Source organism: Micropterus salmoides, unplaced genomic scaffold (genome assembly GCF_014851395.1).
Source record: "Micropterus salmoides isolate LMB-PRFRI ecotype aquatic unplaced genomic scaffold, ASM1485139v1 Ms_hic_scaffold_304, whole genome shotgun sequence".
NCBI lineage: Eukaryota > Metazoa > Chordata > Actinopteri > Centrarchiformes > Centrarchidae > Micropterus > Micropterus salmoides.
The window spans coordinates 1-21,210 of NW_024042307.1; the positions used below are offsets into that span (position 1 = coordinate 1).

The 21,210-nt window shown below is 40.7% G+C and overlaps 1 protein-coding gene and 1 pseudogene across 1 annotated transcript; both read right to left on the reverse strand.

The window, feature by feature from the left end:
- Positions 1-544: 544 nt before the first annotated feature.
- On the reverse strand, positions 545-13,710 carry LOC119883947 (anthrax toxin receptor 1-like; the record flags this gene model as incomplete). Its single annotated transcript, XM_038694429.1, is given in 2 exon segments — positions 545-616; positions 13,057-13,710. Coding segments are annotated over 2 exon segments (230 nt in total), but the record flags the coding sequence as incomplete, so codon positions are not given.
- Positions 13,711-17,156: 3,446 nt separating this feature from the next.
- On the reverse strand, positions 17,157-20,934 carry LOC119883948 (annotated as a pseudogene).
- Positions 20,935-21,210: the final 276 nt, after the last annotated feature.

Here is a 21,210-nt window from a genome sequence, read left to right on the forward strand (position 1 = left end):
ACAAGGAGCTCAATGGAGCTTTCTATCATTTGCACTCATTATAATATGATTTTAGATTAGATTAGAGTAACATTTCGGGAAAAGATCTGAGTTGAGATGGTGCAGTGTTTTTGAAGGTGGGATTTTGTAGGCCTTGCCCATTGAGAGCATCCATCATTCTGTGCCCTCCTCTAAGTCTCAAGAGGCTGTAAATCCCAGGCTATCCGACACATCCAGGCTTTCCAGCCTGTAGTCACTGCTGGAAACTCACTTACACCACTGGCATCAGCTCAGCTACTGCAGAGACAGAGTGAAACATCAACCTGGATGCTGAGTGACTTAGCATATGGCCAGCTGTAGCTGTAGGGACAGATTTTATTTTACTTTACCAGTGTGACTGCTGCTTAAAGTGTGCGTTTCTCTGATGATCTACATCTCGGGGCCGGAAGTCGAGTACAGAGGCAACAAGGTTGTTTAGTAACTAGAGACTTAAAGTCCAGTTATGAAACGTTTCCAAACCTTTTAAGTGTTACAATATACTGTCCACCTATGTAGATCCACTTACCTTTTGAATTTCTCTGCTAGATTCTCCACAAAGTAGTAGATTTCCTCCCAGTGATTCTTCACACTGCCGGACCTAAGACAAGGAAAAAGAGAAGACCACTCAAATAAACAGCACTCATGTCTAAGAAATTAAACTTCAAAGTATACACACACCAACATTAAATTGAGTTTACAGCAGTCATGAATTAACATACAGAAAATTGAAAAGCTTTCCTCAAAGAACACTAAGAACAGGATGAAACAAGAATATCCTCAATAATTCCTGTATGTGTCTTTGAGTTACAATGGTTTGTTCAGCAAGAAATACCTTAAGCTATCTGTCAGACACACACTATCCTCCATATGGTATAGCAGTCAAACAAGAAAAATACAGCTTTGTTTTGTTAGCCAAAAAAGGCAGGGTGTAAAAGCATTAGCTCCACAACATGAAAAACAAGCTGTATTCTGGACAACTTTAACTTTTAACAGTAACTTTACTGTCTGTCGCAATTATTTGTAACAAAAAGTATTGTTTGTTGTTTATTTAATCGTAGGAATATTGTTTTTATTCCATTGTTGCTATCAATAGCTACCCTGCTGTTTAGCTGTTTAGCTAGCAACAGATTAGATACTATATCCTTTTTTTCTGTTACTGAAGGATATTATGCTGCATTCACGCCAAGTCATAATGTGGAAACAACATGTTATGTATGTGATGTTCCTATCTAAGTATGCTGAAATAATTTGAAGCTTAGTGATTTTGTCCAAGATTTGTTGCTGAACTAGTAGGCTACATTCCCTAAAACTACTAAAATGTTGCTTTACCTGACATGTTATCAGGGTTAATGCTTATAAAGAACTAATATAGGTCTTTTGTCCGCCATATTTCTGTGTAATATGACATGTATAATTTGGCAAGTCGTGTGACACAACTTCGGGAACAGTCGGGAACTCGTTTTTCCACTTGTTCTGACACCACATGAATGCAATGTAAAACCTAAATTTCATAAAGAACATGGACCATCCTTTTTAAGTATCACAAACACCATTGGGGGAATAACTTAAATCGATTAGCCAATGCAATACCTTAGGGGCCAGTGAGTGTACTCTTGAGATAAAAGAGGTTGGTGGCTTGGTCTGGTGTGTAATTTAGCACCCTCCTGTATCCTGAATGAGCCCCTGAAGGCTGAGGAAATAGGTACTTTTCTCCCTAGGGGAATGTCCATAAACTGGACTCTTATTAAAAATTTCCTCTGGGGAGATTTTGTGTGTGAGTGTGTCTCTGTGTGTGTTTGTGGCAATTTTATTAAGTGTATTTATAAAGGAAGCGGGCTTCCGGCATGATGTGACCCGTCAGCAGGTCACCCGTTAGCTAACGAGCGAGCCAGAGAGATGACACATGGGAAATGAGCTAATTGACTGTGGTAAAACTGGAGGATGAAGTTTACTTAGAATAAAGTGCAAGGCTGACTGAATGTTATTTTAGGTGCTGACTAACTGATGTAACGGCCTTAGACACACAGGAACTAGCCAGCACTGATGTGTTGCTCTTTCTCTGTTTTGGGCAGAAGGTCAACACCAATTTTTATCCACAGGGATTAATCGGATTTACATGCAGGACGTCCACTGAGATGTCTCCGTGATATCAGAACATACAAATGTGACTTTTTAGGTCTATACCTTTATTTTAGCACTTAAATGAGTGTCATACATTCAGAAATTAAGAAGGGAGTTCAACTCATAATGCAGGAGGCAACAATGGGCCTTGAAATTTAAATCAGCGTATAAGGGAGTTCATGGGAACAAGACTAAACACTGACTCTGTTATCCTAGCTTACCTTTTAGTTGTTCACAGCACACTCAAATACTTTTGGAGAATCACGTCTAGACATAATAAACAGAATGGACTCTTTCTTGCATATGGTCTTTTCAAGCTGATGAGAAAACATTTGTTCAGTAAATGAGATTACTACCAACAAAGTTGATTTTCTGTGTAATGCGTTTTGATTCCTTTGATATTTGAAGATACAGGAACCATCAAAGTCTTAGTCTTGTGACCTGCTTTGGAAAAATAACACCAGCCACATGGCCAAAAACTTAAAATGAATATGAGTTGTGACTAATGTTATTTGCCACAAGGTTTTACCCTATGGTGTTTTTGTGTTATTGCTTGGCAGTGGAGGGGTAATTCGTGGGCCATGTTGGGGGGTAGACAGAGCCAGAGAATACCAGGGACTTTCCCGTCATGCCTCAGTCATTTAAGGCTCCTTATCCTGCCAACAAGACTCAAAATGCTCTTTCTGGTAGACCGGACAATGTGAGAAGAATATTGTGTGTCCGTATTCTTCAAATCCTCAATTTTCCACTTTAAAGTGGCAACAAGAAAGCTTCTGACTGTCGCATAGCTCATTTAATATGTGCAAGAAGTTGACAAGAGTTGTTGCTCAGCGATCGCTTTTGCAGATGGAGAACTTCTTGGCCTTTGAAACAGCTACAAACATTTCAAGGAGAATCAGAATGAGCAACAGTAGCCAAAGTGAGAGCCAGTTCATACTCTTCATCAACTTAAAATCCAGATTGAATCCTCAGAAAAAGTTGAGCTGCTATAAAGGAAAGCAACTTTCTGAGTAAAAACACCAAGAATGTTGCAGAGTAGAGCACTGCACCTCTGCCAAAGTTCAGGTTTGGGTTCCCATGGGCCACCCATTCGGAGGATTTCTAGACCCTTACTCCAAATACAATAAAAGCATCCACAATAACATGTTATGTAAGTTCCAGCTCGTCTAGTCTTAACAGCTACAAATGAAAAATCCTACCTAAGCATATTCTCAGTGTTGCTGTTGATCTGGTGACATGACGTGTTCCACCACATCAAGGCTTTACAGCTTTACATTCCTGTGAGGGAAACTGACTGAGCAAAAAAAGAGGACAAGACCTTACAAGCTAAACAAAATCCTCCAAAAATATAAAAGCTTGAGGTGGAGGAGGAGAGGTGTTTTACTTGGATGTTCAACAAAATGTGCAGCGCAAACAGAAATAGTCACACAAGGATTGCATACACACACACACACACACGCGCACACACACACACACACACACACACACACACACACACACACACACACACACACACACAGACACACACAGACAGCCTCTGATCTGAAGGAACTGCAGGAGCCAATTTTTTTTGTAAATCGTTCCATTACAGCAACAGACAAAGGGGTAAAAACTGGTGAAACTTTCCTGCAGCTAACAGTCATGTAGAGGTGTGGGGATATTTTTTCTGAGTATTTGTTTAACATCAGGGTGAAGCTGAGGACTCCCACCTTTGGTTTTCAACTGCTTATCTTTATTTCTGAGCCGCAATAGCTCATGTTTGACTTGGAACAGTTCAATTGTCTGAGGTGGCTGCAGTCGTGGGACCGAGGCCTAGCTTGCAGTTTCACTCACCTGTCCAAACAACATTGGGAAAGGAAGTGGGCCATTTCATTCTATGATTCTTGATGAAACCATTTTATGCAGTGCCTTTTCTCCCTTCAATGCTTTGATCTGATTTTAGTGGAGTTGTGCTGTAAATTTCAGCGGTTTGGGGTCTGGACACAGAAAACAATAGATTTCAAGAGGCGAGGGGCGCTACCATTTGCAGACAAAGTGATAAAGCCCAACAGCAGTTTGAAGTTATGTCACAGCAAATCGTCAAAGCTGAGTGACAGTGTTTTTTCGATTGGACAGATTGTCTGGGCAAAATGAAGAGCATATGTCTGGCCTCACGCCATTTGAGGGCTCAGAGAAAAAGAAACAAAGGGAAAGAAGGAAGGAAAGAAGGAAGGAAAGAACAAGGGAACGATGAAGAGCATTATCAATGAGATTACAGTAAATTCAGCCGAGTGGGAGTGAGATCATGTGAAAAAACCGTTGGCTTGGTCGCAAATTTGTCTGCCAGAGGAAACATGCAGATGATTTGATGAAAACTTGTGAGCTGTGAGGCCAAGATTCTGTTTGACCTGCTTCAGTATGCTTCAGCCAACACAGCTGGCAAACACATCAAAACTGCCTGAAGCACCAACACCAACAGACAACCAAAGCAAGGCGTAAATATGATAAATCAATGAGCATTTAAAATTGATCAGTGTTACTGCTAATGTTCCAGTGTTGCCAAACGGTTAGTTTGCGGCTGTTGGCCAGATTCCAAATTCATTAAATTTTGAATTAGCCATTAAAAACAACATTATAAGCCATTTAAAAACAAATCAAAAACCAGGCAGACAAAACATAAAGAATAATTGTAGCGTGAAAAATACAGAGGAGATAATAAAAGCAGGCACTTACAACATAGCAATGTATGATGTTATGTTACAAGGACAAAGGTTGTACAGTAACAGATAAATCTGGAAGATGACACACTGCTGTCCTCAGCGTTTTTGTGAATAATGGAGTTCTAAGTGGGGGAGTTTGTACATTAATCAGGTTTCATGGGAAAATTCTTTCAGCTAAAAATGTTACATCTTCATGCTCATGGAGTATGCTACAATATTGGAAGCTTTTAGGTTTGCTGTCCAGGATCATAAGGGCTTGTTTATTGACTGGGTTCTACTGTTTCATCAGTAGCAAGAGACTGGTTATAGTTAAAGACTTTAAACCCAAGGACAGGAAATAAACAAAGGAAAAAACATTGCATGACTGTAGGGTGAGCAGGATGTCCTCTACAGTCTGAACTCAGTGACTCCTGCTCTGAAGAAGAGAACTACAATAATAGCTACAATATTAACTACAGTTAACATCTAAAACGCTAGGGTGCCCGTGTGTCTTGGGGGTTTTAAGGTGCTGACCATTCTTCATCTCTCACCACCTAATTTCCTGTTATCTCTCTACTGACAGCTCTCAAATAAGGGAACAAAATGCCTCTCCCCCCAATACTTACATCATTCCAACATTAAATGTGGTGATCTACTGTTTCCAACTAGCTGTGGACACAAAGGGAGGCAATACGCATCGTTACTGTTCAGTGATGCTGAACAGACCGTGTCAGGGGAAGAAAGGAATTTGCTAGATGTCCCGCAAGAGTCTGAGAAGACCTGAAGAATAAAAACATCTTCAGTCATTTTTAAAAATGTCTTTTTCTGCTGGCTGGGTGAGAGTGTGAATGTGTGTGCTGAGGAGAACACAAAGTTCAGCTGGAGGAGGGGAAGTAGTTGGACAGAAAGACAGAAAAACTGTGAGACAGAGACAGAACAAGAAAAAAAAAGAGGGCAGAGAAATAGCAACAACAGAGCAAAGAAGAAAAACAAGTGTAGACATTAAAAGGGTATACCACATCACATCATCATACTGCTGTGGAGATGCATACAGCAGTAAAGCAGTCCTTAGAAACAGTGTGTTTCTGTGTATTAGGTTTTTAACTACACTTTACAACTTACTAACTTTAGATTTATGCTCACCATTTCAAAATATGGCTGTCTGATCACAAAACTTCTAAGGGTCTGCTTCAAGATTTTCACATTATACAGCAAGACTAAGAGTTTGCAGCTATGCCATAGTGGCTCTGTGAGGCTGTACTGTACAGAGGTGATTTGAGCAAAATGCTAATGTTGGCTTGCTAACATGCTCACAATGAATGAATGTTAACATTCGTAACCATTTGTTTTTAGCTTGTTAGCTATGTTAACATTTGCTAATTAGAACTAAACACAAAATACAACCTGAGATATTGTTGTGATATCTGGACCAAAGTGGTGGACCAAATGACAGAATGCTAACTAGCTAGCTAGCTGGCTAACATTGAAATCCCTAAAGCAGTGGTCGGCAATAGGCGGCCCGCGACTGCTTTGACAGCAAAGAAATAACAAATAAATAAATTGATAGCGGCTGGTGCTGAAATAGATCACAGTCATGACAGCTACAGTTACTCACACAATCGCTTCCTCTTAAGTGATAGTGCCTCCAAAATAAAAGAGCGAGCTTTTGAGCTTTTGCTTTATGTTGAGTTTATTGAGAGCTTTTACTTTGCAGAGTTCTGAATGATATTCAAAAGAGACTCTGGCTTGCTTGACACACCTCTGAAAAAGCCGTCAGTAAACGTGTGATAGGATTCCCCTGAATTTCCTCAGGGAAATGAAAATAAGCGTCCATAGGTTTATGAATCTGGATCAAACGCCGGGACACACACACACTGCAGCACATGCTTTATTGTGGGCATGTGCAAAAGTGTCCTTATTATTAATTTAGTAAGGGAGAAAAAAATTCCCGCAGTTGGGTGGAATTGATCCTACAACCTTCCAAATGAGAGTCCTGCACAGTACTGACTGAGATAAACATGTACACAAGTATACAAAGATTTGAAATAATTTGACTTTGTTCTGGCCCCCATGTAACTGCTTGGAAAAGAATTTACCGACCGCTGCCCCAGAGCCTCATTGCTAGCATAGGTTAAAATTAGTGGAAACCAAAGACTGGAAAAGTAGAAAAACATTTCAACATTTCCAAAACAGAGCAGCAAAGTTAGGTGATTTAAGCAGGTGATTTGCAGTAAATGAGTAAAAACTGGTATAGCCCTTTAAAAACCTGCCACTTATTACTTTGGTCAAAATTTTTGCATTAACAATGGGCCAGATGACTGTGTTTCACAATGTCAAAAATGCTGCTCATAGTGACAATCCCATGGAAATCCTCACCTCAGCTCTATGGAGCACTTTAGCGTCTTTCAGCTCATTGTTTTGGTTTTACGGCACACAGCTTTACTGTTTGGTTGTCTCGTTGTTTAGAGCAGCAGGCAGCTGTTTTCAGCTAAAAATCTTGAAACCCCCCCACATAATTTCTGTCCGGCACTAAAAGGCAGACAGACAAGGTTAGCAAATAGCTGGTAAAAATAATGGAGCATTTAGCAGCTAAAGAAAGAAACAGAGTTAAACAGGAGGAAAGCTGTGTCGTGTAAATAGGGAACTGCTAAAAACGACTCATTTCAACTTATGGTGGTAAGTCCAAAATATATCGCTGTTGTGTTTACAGCTTGTTCACACTGTTTTAAGGTGCCTTCAAAGGAGGAAACAGTTGATGGTTCCAAAAGCGGATTGTGCTAAGGGCCCTAAAGCAGCCGTTCTGAATGAAAGGGAATTGTTGACTATACCTGCAATCCTGGAACTCTAGCAGATGACACTACAGCTGAAGCATGTTTGATATTAAGCCTTCTTTAATTTGTCAACCAAAGCCACTCTCAACTACCCAGCAAGTACTTCTCTTCCAGAGGGCGACAGGATGAAAGTGTGTGGGAAAAAGCTCCATCGGCCTTGAAGGTTTAGCGGCTCTCAGACTCATTCTCACGGTTCAAAGTGTCGAAGAAGGAAAAAAAACTCCCCTAAGGATGCTGTCTGCCATTCCAGCTGGGCCTACCCACACCACCCCAGCCTGCAGCCAATAATGGTGCTTCAATTTAACTGACTGGGCACAAGGATTTGTTTGTTTAAAACCACTATAATACTTTTACAGCCATTGCAGAAGTCAAAGTCTTTACTGTGTGAATGCTGAGCTAATGCTGCACGTCTATTCCAAAAAGGAATTGTTTGGGGAAAATCGAGCAGGTAGAGGGGCATTTTAGATGTGTTAAATCACACAGATGTTTCTTTACCTGACCTAAAATGTAATTAGTAATGCACTTTTTACTGTAGACTGATTTGGATTAGGGTTAAGGTGGCATTCATTCCCATTAAAACTTCTGGTCTTGTTTTTGTCCCCGGGGTCTTCAGACAGCATGATATCATTTAACAAGACATTTCTTCCTGCTGAAAACACTAAAGCAACACGCTGCATATGGCAAAATGACAAAACACAGAGTGAGTGTCATTCCACAGCTAGAACGTATTCCACAGCTAGACACATCGAAAATATTTATGGACTGCAGCTGCATCTTGGTTTTTCCGCTGACTTGCCAGGATTCAGGCAACATGACCCAACGGGCAAACAGTGCGCCAACTTGTGACTACATCCACAACCAACAACACAACAAACAACAAAAACATTTTGCAGCCATGATTAGTGCTAAAAAATAAAGACAAGACAGAAATGGCTGTGATTTGGCCCAGGCCTCCCAGAGAAAGATTATTATTAATAGCAGCAGTAAAGTGTGCAATAATAGTGTATCTCTAGGCTACATCTTAAAACAATGAAACTGCAGTAACACCAAGTGTGGCGATGATGACTTTGGATTGAAGAGGTAATGAGAGTCTGGTGGAAACAAGAGAGAGATAAATGGAAAGCGCTTGTTGAAAAGAATCGCACACAAGCAGACACTGACACAGAGTGAAAGAGGGGAAGACAGCTTGTGAGGCTACATGTGTCTGTTTGCATGCCTGTTGATCTCTCAATGATCTCACTTTGTAATAATAAAATGCTACTACAAGGCTTAGACTTTTTAATCTTCCTTAGCTGATATTGTTATCCAGTGCTACTGTGGAATTACCATGTGCAAGAATGTCTTCAAATTTGTGCCCAATTAAAACACAAACAAGATGGTTAAATGCCATTTTCATCAAGCGGTGAACATTAACATTTGGCCTATAGGTGAATTCCTTTGTCTCCCATATGAACACACCCAAAACCATTCCTCTGGCTCTGTGCTCCATATAAAACAGTTTGCTGCTTCCCGCCCACTCTGAATCAGCAAATATACATCCTTGTATACATATGCAGCAGTATAGGGCTTAAAGGTATACACCAAATGATCACAGTGGCTATTTTAAGGCTTATAGTTTAATAATTTGAGTTAAATTGACCAACAAGCAAATCTCCTCAAAACTTATTTGCCCCAAATTCAAAAATGTGTCTGGAGTTCTGGGTGGGAAACTACAACTACCATCAGCCACTGGCTGTTAGATTTTGGTTGTGCATAAATTCTTAGCCAAGCTAGCCTTTGGTGATCCTCTGAATTTACCTCTAGTGCCATCATAAGGTCAACATTTTAATTTGTCCAATACGTTGCTGTATGGCCAAAACAAAGGACATTCCCCTTGGCCTTAGCAGTACTTTCAGTTAAGTGCTAATTAGCAAATGTTAGCATGCCAACACACTAAACTAAGATGGTGAAAAAGACAAAACATTACACCTGCCTAACATCAGCACATTATCCTCGTCATTGTAAGGATCTTAGCATGATGACGGTAGCATTTAGCTCGAACACTGTATATACACGCTGTGTATATAAACGCAGACTCACAAAGCTGCTAGCATGACTGTAGATTCTTCATGTCTTGTTTCTGTGTCACTTTATTTAGTTAACAGTAGTGGAGAAATTAGTTAACTGCTATTGTATGTCTACTTACGATCCATACACCATACACCACAAAACGGGGACATGATGTCACGTCGTTAACTGCGGGTGGTGGGATGTGGCTATGGCCCATACGTTCCCACATCTTATTTAATGAAAACATTTGTTATCTTTTATCAGCCAAGGATTGGGAATTGTTTTGTTTTTTCAATCAACACCCTTGTTTCATCAGGTTTCATTTGGATTTTGTGTCATTTTGACACCGTTTTTGTTCCTGCCTGAACATCATACGCGTTAGCAGTCTCCCATTTACTCCAGCATCTCTATCCTTCTAATTATTACTGCCTGTGCATTAATGTTGCAGTTTAACACCTGTGTGCTGCTGGGACTTGAAGGGGAAATCCAGCCTCTACATCTATTTGGTTGCTACCTTTTATTTCTGTCACTGATTGTTTCTGTTGCTGCCTTTTGACACCTCATGCGGTTTGTATCAACCCTACTTTCCTTCAGGATGTCATATATACTGTAGTTCTGCAGGGCACTTAACTAACTTAATTTAACTAAAGCCCACATTTTCCAAACCCTTACCCAGATGTCCCAGATTCAAACTGGCAGCCATACGGTCATTAGTCACCTTCTCTACCCTTCATGCTGCAGCCACTTATATGTCTCAGAGAGCACTGTCCTACATGATCGAGCCATGGCGTGACATCATCTGCCCGAACAATAAATGCCTTTGGAGTCGACTTTATGAGCCAAGGCAGACACACAGTGCCCAGTGTGTTTCTCATTCTTGATCAGACCCATCCCAATCCCATCAGCATAACAATTTGTCTATACAATTTCTTTCCAGCAAAACACTACCAACCCTATCTGCAGACGTAATGTTGGTATCGGACAATTCTGCAAAGCCCCAGATAACGTTCAATAATCATGTTTTTAAATGTTTTAAATGTTCAGAGAAACGAATGACATTCCCATCAGCCTCTTTGTGTTAAGTGCTAATCAGCGTGATTAGCATTCTACGCTGACATAATATATAAAAGATGGTGAACATGGTAAACATACCTGGTAAACTTGTCATGCTAAACATTTTGAGCATGTTAGCATTTAGCTCAAACCATCGCTGTGCCTAAGTGCAGCCTCCCAGAGCTGCTAGTTTTGGCTGTGGACACTTAGTTTTGATCATTAAATATTGCTAAATTATTAACTCACAGCTTGTTAAGATTTGGTTATGGCTTTACTTTTCACCCCTGTTACATACTCTGATTAACCATAGTGCTCAGTCTAGTCTATTGTGCTACTCACTATAATTTAACTTCCTCTGTGTCCCTTTTTGCCTGACGTCAAAGACTAATCAAACATTTATGAAGTTTTCCTCTTAGGTCACTTTATTAAAAATATGATTAAAGAATGGCACCGAAACCCTCTGTATCTCTTGTTATTGCTTTATAATACAACATTTTGAGCACCCTTCGGTGGTGATTTACAAAAGGGTTAGGAAAATAGAAGCAACAGATCTATGGCTAGGTGGCTCCAACAACACAACCATGCCAGGTTAGAATCCAGGTGACCAATGATTCAAACTCTCCAAAAAACCTTGCAGTAGTTCTTTGTGTCTTACATTGATGAAGGAAGGTAGTATAGTGTCTCCTGTTCTACATACTGAAACTCCTTCTCACACACTGTACGCCTTCCATATGGATCAACCAGGGCAGAAAGTTCAGACCGTGTCTCATAAACCCAACTCAGGCCTGAGGGATGGGGTTGGCTGAGACAGGTCTCTAATGAGCTTCCCCTAGTTTGAAGTCCACAGCAAAAGTCTAAACCTTGTTAATCACCCCGGGAGTGGGCACCAAAGTATGCACACGAGCAAACAATAGCATCTGTCATTGAAAAAAAAGAAGAAGAAGCTGTTTCCTTATTTGCAGCATGTGTCAGTGTTTACCACACAGCGCTAGCCAAACACAGCCCTCCACATCTGGGGAGCAGTCCCATGTTTTGTGTCCACTTCAGGAATGAAATGTCAGGAAAAAGTCAAAGGTGCCGTGAACAGGCACTGACTCCCGCTGGGGGCTATCAGCCTGAAAAAGTCCTTTTGATAACACCATCCACCCAGGGGCATATGAGATGTTATAGAGACACCAGTGATGCTAATCTTCATGAGACATCTCATTTTTTTAAAACCGCAAAAACAGGCTTTTAAAGGTGTTGCGTGCAACATTTTGTTTTCCAAATTAAGACCACATTTTCCATAAAAGTTGTTGCTTCCTGTCCTTTCTTGTTTCCCCTACTGATTTCTGGCATTGTTCCATTAGTGCAAGTTGAAGATACAACAATGCTTTAGATCCAGACTGGGTAATATCAAGATAAAACTAGGCAGACCAAGCAGCAGTGCTGCAATAAAGTTAAACATTGCTTGGATATTAGGTCTCAAAATGGCACAGAGGAGGATTCCAGTATTGCATTATGTCAAAAAAACACAAGTAACAAAACCTGAATAATAAAAGTGTGCAATTGAAGGCATTCAAAGAGAACCAGGCACTCTAGAAGTTTCTCCTAATTTTCTCTGACATTTTATTTTCTCCCCGCTTAAGTCCACCACTAAGATGTCACATAACCACAACATTTTTCCTATGTGGGCGTACAGAAAGTGGAAATGAAACGGTGAGCTGAGCAAAGAGCAAAAAAAGTCCCCTCTGGTATGGGTGGGAATCAAAGAAAGGCCTCTCTGCCTTGGAGAGTTTTAAAGGTTTATTTTTCAGGAGAATTTCACAGTGATGTGGAAAAAGCCGCAGCGGGGTTTAACATGCAAAGAAGGGGAGAGATATCATTATTTTAGCATCCAAATAGTCACCACTCTTTTCGCTTATTAAGCAAACTGCAGTCTGCAAGTCAGCCTCCTCTCTAGCGTCATCCCGCGCGCGCGCACGCGCACAGATGCAGCGGTGCTAATCAGCCCCCCGATAAACTTATTTGATACTTTTTGAAACAGTCGTGTTAGAAGCTGGGACTTTCGTATCATTCACCTCATGTTTGGAAAATAAACAGCCTATTCTGTCCTCACTTACAGCATGAGCATGACACAAACCAAGCAAAAAGACCGCAATAAAAGCCTTAACAGTAACACGAAAAGTAAATGCAGATGTTAGCTTTTTTTTTGGTGTTTTGCTAACTCCTTTCACCGGAGAAACTGCTACAGGCTAGTTAGATATCCCAGATATTCCTAACAAGTCTTTATGATCAGAAAACAGTTCTCAGCTGTTTCTACTTACTTATCAAGCACAAAATACAGGTCAAAAGCGCCCTGACAGGAGCTCTCCTCCTCCTCTTCGTCCTGTTGCTCCGGCTCGGATCTTGCGGATGGAGAAGAGAGCAAAAATAATCCCAAGAAAATCAGAACAAGACGCATGTTCAACAAAAATCTCGCCATTGTTAATTCCTTTGTGGATGAAAAGAAAAAATCAAACCACACCGGTTTAGTGTCTTCTTACATCCCAGTTATATAATTAAAGATGCAGAGATGCAACAAAGACAAAAGAGAGGATGCAGGCGATGCTTCCACTCTTTTCCTTGGAGCTTTTAAATCATGACCTCCAGCATCGCGGTCAAAAAGGCAGCTGGAGAGATGCTTTCTCTCAATGGGAATGATTGAAAAGTAAAAGTTTCAGATATTTCAGAGTCCACATTCAGTTAGAAGGGAGGAAAAGGTTTTAAAAACAACCTTTGCGGGAACGAATCCAACCCCGTGTCAAGGGCAGAAGTGGATAAAATGATGGAATGGGTGGTTCTTTAAAAAAAAGGATAAAAGTTTCCTGTCAAAGTGTCAAAACTGGTTTAGGTCTGAAAAAGCCGAATGAACTTGGGTAATGCATAGCAGGGTTGGCGCTGGAGGAACTGGGAGCCCGGGGGACAGACTTGGCTGAAATGGACCAGGTTTCATATTTCAAACTGAGGAGGAGAGAGAAAGAGGAAAAATGGGTCAGGATCCCATTTTGCGCCTCCCTCACGTGGCAGACTGGCGCATTTTGCGGGGAATCGGCGCAGGGCGGAATGGGATAATAACTGTTACTGCTGTATGCTGGAGCCTATTGTCATATTTTACCACCCTTAAACCAATGTGTGCATTTATGTAGTCTCTCCTCACTTTGTCCTCAATAATCACTACAAGTTTGTTTGCTTACACCGCGCTGCTGCTACCAGTTAATTACAGCAGCCGGGGCCATGAACGGCAACATCCTCTGTTATTACACCATGAACCAGAGGCTGTAATGAGAGGGGCAAATATATACTGTTGCTGATGGCATATTCAAGGAGTAGCCTACAACACTTATAACAAAATGTGTTTTTGTTGTTCATCAAACATGGAGCTGATCCGAGCACTGTTAATCAGTTGAAAAAAGTATACTATTGGGTGAAGTTGGAAGGATGGAGGCAAGGGCGTCACTTTGTGTTGAAAAGTGGTGGGGACATTGGGGTTCAGATTAGGGGTATGAAGAGACACTTAGCTTGCGAGAAGTCAGGATATGCGATTTTAGGTTCACAAGAAGGAGATGAAAAGATCCTTAAACAGTGTTTCAATATAGGCTACTATATACTCAATGCCGAGATATATGAGTGGGAGGTCTGGGGACCTTTTGATCATTAAAATCTTCATTTCCTGCATTCTGGTGAAAGTTTCTCAAATGTTTTTATTCATGTAAAAGGAAAAACAAAATTCAGGTAGCACGTGACATTTTAATAAATATAAATGTAATAGAATCTAAGTGAGTGCAGCTCTCAGGCATTCTGTGTTACTTTCACATGTTTCTCTTGTAGATCAACTTTTCTCATGTAATATCATCCCTGCTGAGGCAACACATATGCAGGCATGAGTCTTCTCTCCTCTTTTGTCATGTTCACAGGGAGAGAACAGAAAACTTGGCCAAAAAGAAACTGTGCTAAGAAGTTGTTAAAGTTGCTGACTGGTGCTGCACGTTTTTGGGTCATTTTCTGATCAGTAGCTTGTTTTGTTTTTTTAGTTTTACTTTTTTTTGGACATTGCACATTTGGTTCTTCTATATTTTATTTTCATTGCAGGTTTTCTTAGTGTGCAAATAAACCTTTCTAAAGGCATTTTCATTTGTTAAACAAATTATGCTTTTAAAACGTGGTGGGGACAAAATCAGCTATTTCAAAAAGTAGTGGGGACATGTCCCCAGCGTCCCCAGTTTAAATGATACCTATGGATAGAGGGATAGATTGGATCATTAAAATATTTTTTATGAGTAAAGTTTATCTCCAAAGACATAATCTGGCTGACAAGTTTACCTTGATTATTTTGTTTATTGAAACAGACACTATCATCTGGGCCCCTATTAACCCCTTACTCTCTGTCCATTTAGTTGAGAATAGCTAGAGTGAAATGCTACATGGCACAAGGTTTACTGTGATATGTTTTTTATGCACCATGTAGGCCCTTTCTGTATCTGCTTATGCAAATCCTTGAGATTTCATAAAATCAACCCCTTATGATTGGCATTATTTCAGCAACAGACATTTAATGTATTTACACCCAGCAATTACCACATATCTTTTATTGTTAGTGTTGGAGTCCGCCATTCCCGTTCAGGACTCATATTGCTTTCTTACACAGGAGGGGAAACAATGCATCAATGTTATTCAGCTGTCAAATTGATATCAGCCTTACTGTACTGTCTTACAGACACATCAGCTGCTGCTCCTGCTGCAGCTTCAAATGGTTAGGTTAAAGGTTAAAACGTTTTTATTGTAAAGCAGTCACAGGAAATTCCATGTAATTGTCAAAGAGGTTGTACTGACGAGACCATTCGTTAAAAATGTGTTTAAATTTTTGGTATTTTTTGCCACTTTTTTGACAGCAGCTCATGATGGGTTGTGTAGTTTGAACTTCAAAGAACAGCTAAAATGACAAGCTAACTACAAAGTGTTGGTTAGCAATAGTACATTTCAGAATGAAAGCAATTAGCATAATTTATGCTTACCTCTTTCCTGAAATCTGTTATGACACACAAACAAACAACAAAAAAGCTAGTTCCTATATGCCTGTTAGGGTTTCGTCCTTTTGTTCTTCTGGGAAGTATGAGTGAGTATTTATATACTTGAACATTAATCAGCTGTCCTGTCACTTATACACAAACCAGGCAGACAAACAGATTCCTAAAAAGTCAGTAGTCAATCCTTATTGTGGAGCTGCTTGAGCTCCCCCTAACTCCTTTCCCTACACATACCATATGTCCCTTAACCCTTTGGCCCCTGTTTAAAGTCTCAGCACATATTGATGCATGCAGACTTTCCCCCCACCTAACTGATCCTTTCTGATCCTTTTGGTGTACAAATAAAAGTCCACAGCCCTGCTCCTATGTCTCATGTCCAAACATATCCACTTATATCCACTTAAATCCATTCATAATCTTCACATTCATTAACATAAACACCACTTAATGTACAGCACACTTATAAACACTTACATCCAGTGGTTTTTTGAAGTGCACCCCAAAACCAAGGTCATCAAGGCAGGGAGTCTTACCTACTTGGCTACATGGGTGCATGTTCTCAATTCAGAAATAATAGTTTGCGTGTAATTTTTTTTCAAAATAAGATGAGTTGAGCATTGTTCTTTAACACAAAAATATATTTTATTTTTACACGTTTTAATAAGATGATACTGGAAGACTTGTCAATTGATAGGTTCAGATTCTGTATTCCTGAAACAAATACTTGCTTTCTTTTTGGCATCCAGTATGAACAACAATAAAAATGGGTTCTTATGTATGTTATTGTATTTTATACGGAAGTCACATGCTTGTCCTTTACTGATTTTGTTCCACTCAGGACCTAAACCACTGAAACCACCAACACTGTCCCACCAAAAACTAACAGGTTCCCGCAGTCTGACATAATTGACCTTAAACACAGTATAATCTTCACAATTGTACTGTCACCAACAAATGACAAGGTTGGAAAAGCTGCATAACAGTCCCCTTAAGCAGACTGTGCTTGCGGTGCAGTTCACTTTCAATCTTGGTGAAATCATCTGTTGCTTGTCTGCTAGATGATTCCTTTGGGTACCAAGAATTTGTCTATTGTGGTACAGATGTAGAAATCCATATTTTTACTCCATTGCTGTCTAATGTGACAATTTAACAGCATCATTAAGATAAATGTTTTGTTCTCTCCCCTCCAGCTGTTGGTTAATAGTGTTGTATCTGACAGCAATGTGTTATGACAAACTCATTTGGTTCTGTATCCAAAAGTTGCTGCCTGCACTTCGCTTTAGAATAGGTACACAATAAATTCATGAAAAGGACTTTTGCAATAGTAAAATGATGAAAAATATGACCAACACACACATCTGTTTTGTATTTCAGTTATCTTTTTATTGTGTCTCACCAGTGAAATTAATTTGACCCAAGAAGGCCCACATGACATATTGGACATACAGTATTCCCCATACACAGGGAGGACAAGTGATGGTTTTCTGACCAGAGCAACAAGTGGATTACTTCACAGAGGTCCCAATTCCAAATTTGGACAATTAGCAAACTTAGTCTGAACACATTTTGCGTGTGTTTACTTAATTAGTTTCTTCTTTTTTGCAGGTGACCTCTGAAAAATAAGATGTTTGAAAGTTGAATGTTTTGATGTTACAACTGATCTTTGACACATACTTATGTATACTGGCATCTCAGAGCCATTCATTCTGAAAACCTTCAACAGCCAGTGTAACATTCAACAGAAATAAAAAACTAGAAGTAAATCCTACTGTTGGACATTTGCTAAACAACTTGAGCTGATGAATGAGAGATTAGACTTGTTACTTTGTACTTAATCTACATTCTTCACTTCTTAAACAAGTCTAGATTCTAAATCTTGAAATCCTTTTGGCTGCCAAAGCAAAAGTGACCACTAAAACCCCACTGGCTTTGTCCTAGTCGTGGTTTACTTCTGGCCTGCAAAGTGCTTGTTGAAGATGCCCTTGGCGGTCCCCAGGGCAGCGTCAGCTGAGACGGGAATGTGAGGTGTGACGCCAACTCTCTCCCAAGCTGGCCCTACGGCACTGTCAGAGTGGACGGTGGGGATGCTGAGGAAGATGTCGGTGTCATCAACTTGGAAGGTCTTGGGCGGGTGGGAGGCCCCGGCGGTGGTTTCTCCGACAATCATAGCGCGGCCGAGCTTCTTCATGATGTAAACAAACTCCTCTGCTGCGCCTGCAGTCACTCCGCTGGTCAGGATGATCAGGCTCTTCTTGGAGCCGTACCTTATGCCTGAGGAAGAGGATAAGATGGAGGAAGAACAAGGTTAAAAATATAATACGAGGAAGACAAGGTAGAGAAGTGGGTGGGTGGATAGTGCGAAGGGTCAATGTTGAAGTGAAAGAAGGAAGTGCCAAGGAGCCATGGATATGTATGTGTATTAGGGTAGTGAATTATGTAATAAAAGCAGAAGAGAGAGTTGCGGGTAGGAGTAGTAACATCCCTTCAAAAGAATGCGGAAAGCAGATTAGCATAGGAAAATGTAGCTTTCGTGTTAACCAAAGTAGCCTTTAATAGCTTTCTATTTATCTCTCCTTTTAGTCTCCACCAACACATAAGGGAAATGTCTGGCTCTTTATCTGCTAAATGCTCCACTGTGTTCACCAGCTAGCTGCTAAATGTGTTGCTAACAGGAATCAATGGCACAATACACAATGAGTAAAACACAATGACTTGATTTTTGTTTTATTACCAGTGAGCTCAGGCAGGGTCAGAAGCTCTGTGGTGGTGCCGGATGGTCTGTCATACAGCTTATCCAGCACAATCTGCTTTTCTGCGTCAAAGAAGTACGAGCAGAAGCCTGAGATGGCTGTTGTTGGGCCACCAATGTTGTTCCTGCAAAAGCAGTTGCAGAATAATCATAGAATGGCTAGATTCATGATGAAATTGAATGATCCTTTGTACACTTTTCATTTATGCAGGCATTGATAAAGGTGTCATCTCATCTTGGGTGATCAGACACAATGTTATTAGGTAAGAACCTATGTTCAAGTGAGTTTATTGAGCAACCGATCAGCATCCTACCCCTTTTTTCTTCCTAGATTCAGTTAGTCATCTAGATCTGTTGGTGGTGGAAATTTTAAATGTTTTATATAGATAAATCCTCAAAAATACGGCTAAACTTATGCAGACTAAGTCTTCTATATACAGACGTAGACCGATGAGCTTTAGCAGCTTCAGTGGATGATTTGTTTTTCAAAATGGACATACGGCATTTTAAATCTAGCTTTATGAGCAGGATTACTCACCTGAGGTCAATAATCATAGCATCAGTGTTGACAACTTTGTTCCAGACATGCTCAATAATAATCTGAGCAATGGGCTTGACCTCTTCAAAGTCTCCGAACATGTCAAAACGCAGGTAGCCAATGTTGTTCTCAAATATGTCAGTGTGGAAGGAGACTTTGATCAGCTCAATGTACATCTCTGGAGAATAATTCTGTGGTAGAAGAACAAGCAACAACTCAGCATTTGTAATATAACATAATGTAATAAAAACATAATGCTTTCAGCAGATATATATTTCACATAGGCTACTAAATACATTTGATTTTACATATTACAAACATTTTAGTTGTGTCTTGTGTAGTATTAATTTGACTTTAAAAGCTTAAAAATATCATGACAATTTTATTGTATATATACTCAACATAACAGTATAATGTAACCAATACTTTTGGAAAGGTACAGAGAATATTTAGCTGTATAAGTGAAGTGTAAGTAAAATTGCCGCAATAGATTATTTTGTCAGTAAAAAACAATTCTATAAGCTGTTTGACATCAAGTGACAATGAAAGATACTTTCACAAAACCCCCCAATAATCTTATGCACAAGGGTCTTACCATGGGGGGCAGGGCTGGGGTGTTCTTGGTTGTCTTCAGACTCTTGTCCCCAGATAGCGTCTTCAGGTCAGCGGACAGCTTTGCCTCTAGATCGTCTTTGGAGACAACCATGCTGTACTCGCCGTTTGCCAGGAGCCCTTTCAACTTTTCAGCAACATCAGCCCCGATATTTTCAAAGGCATAGTTGTCAGCAATCAGGTTAGCTGATCCCTCAATGATGGCTGGAACTTGGACACGGAGGTTGACGATCTTGATGGCTGTAGCGAGGGCGTCCTCCGCGTTGACCTCCACATCAGGAGCCACACCTGTAACCTCCCAGCTGGAGCCAGTGATGGGATTGATGGACTTTGCCGTTGGCACAGTAATGTAGAAGTCAGTGTCGCCCACTTTGATTTTATCGAGTTTCACAGCGCCCCGGAGGTCTTCTCACCCACATGGTCGCCCTCTTCAGGTTCTGGAGGCAGTAGGCAACATCCTCGGCAATGTCCTTAGTGTTTTTGCTGGTAAGGATAATGAGGGGTTTGGTAGTGCCATACCTGTGCCCCAGCAGTGTAGGCATAGAAATAGCTTAGTGGTGGTGTTTGAGGGACGGTCATACACGCTGTCAATGTGAATCAGAGGCTCAGCTTCAGTGAAGTAAGACACAATGTAGGGAATTCCTGAGATGTCACCGCTGCTGGTGTAGCGCAAGTCGAAGATGAGAGCTGAGGTTGGCAGGATTTTATTCCAGACCAGGTCTAGGAGCAAAGGGCCAACCTTGTCAGCAATCTCCTCCCCAAGGATGTGATCAATCCTCAGGTAGCCAATGTTGCCATCTAGGATGTAGCTTGATCGCAGTCTGAAGAACGGCAATGAGCTGCTCAGGGGCAAGGGTGGCATCTTCGGTGGAACCACATGAACATAGTTTGGCTCAAAAGAGACAAGCACGCGTGGGTCACTAACTGTGGTCTGGACTCCAGCACTGAGGACATTAGCCAATGATTCACCGTCTGGGATGTTGAGAATCTCTGTGTTGCTGCTGGCGGCGTCAATTGCCTCCTTCATTCCCACCAGCTTCTCTGGTGAGCAGTAATTGTCCATGACGATTTTTGCCATATCTACGAGGAGGCTGGGGGGAAACGAGGCATGAATAAAGTAAACATTTCCCAAAACCAGCAGAGATGCCACCAGAAAGAGAGCCTTTACCATTTTTGTCAGTTTATTCTGACAAAAAGTGAGTAGATTGGAAGTGGAGCTTGTTGAGCAGAACTTCCTTCTCTGAAGAAGTTCTTTGTCAAATGGCACTGTTTTGGCTGCAAGGTTTCTGTTAACACAACATAAGAGGATTTGCCCCACAATAAACCTCTAATCGTATTAACCTGAGTACTTCTGTAAGGCAATAACAACCTAGCCAAGTAGGTGTAGTAACAAGGGGGTGTTGCCAAAGATGCTAGTCTTAAATCTACACAAGGTATTTTGAATGTCATTTAAAGCTTCTGTGTCAATTAAGGTAACTTTCTATCTGACAAATATCTAGGAATAGATTGAGGGTGG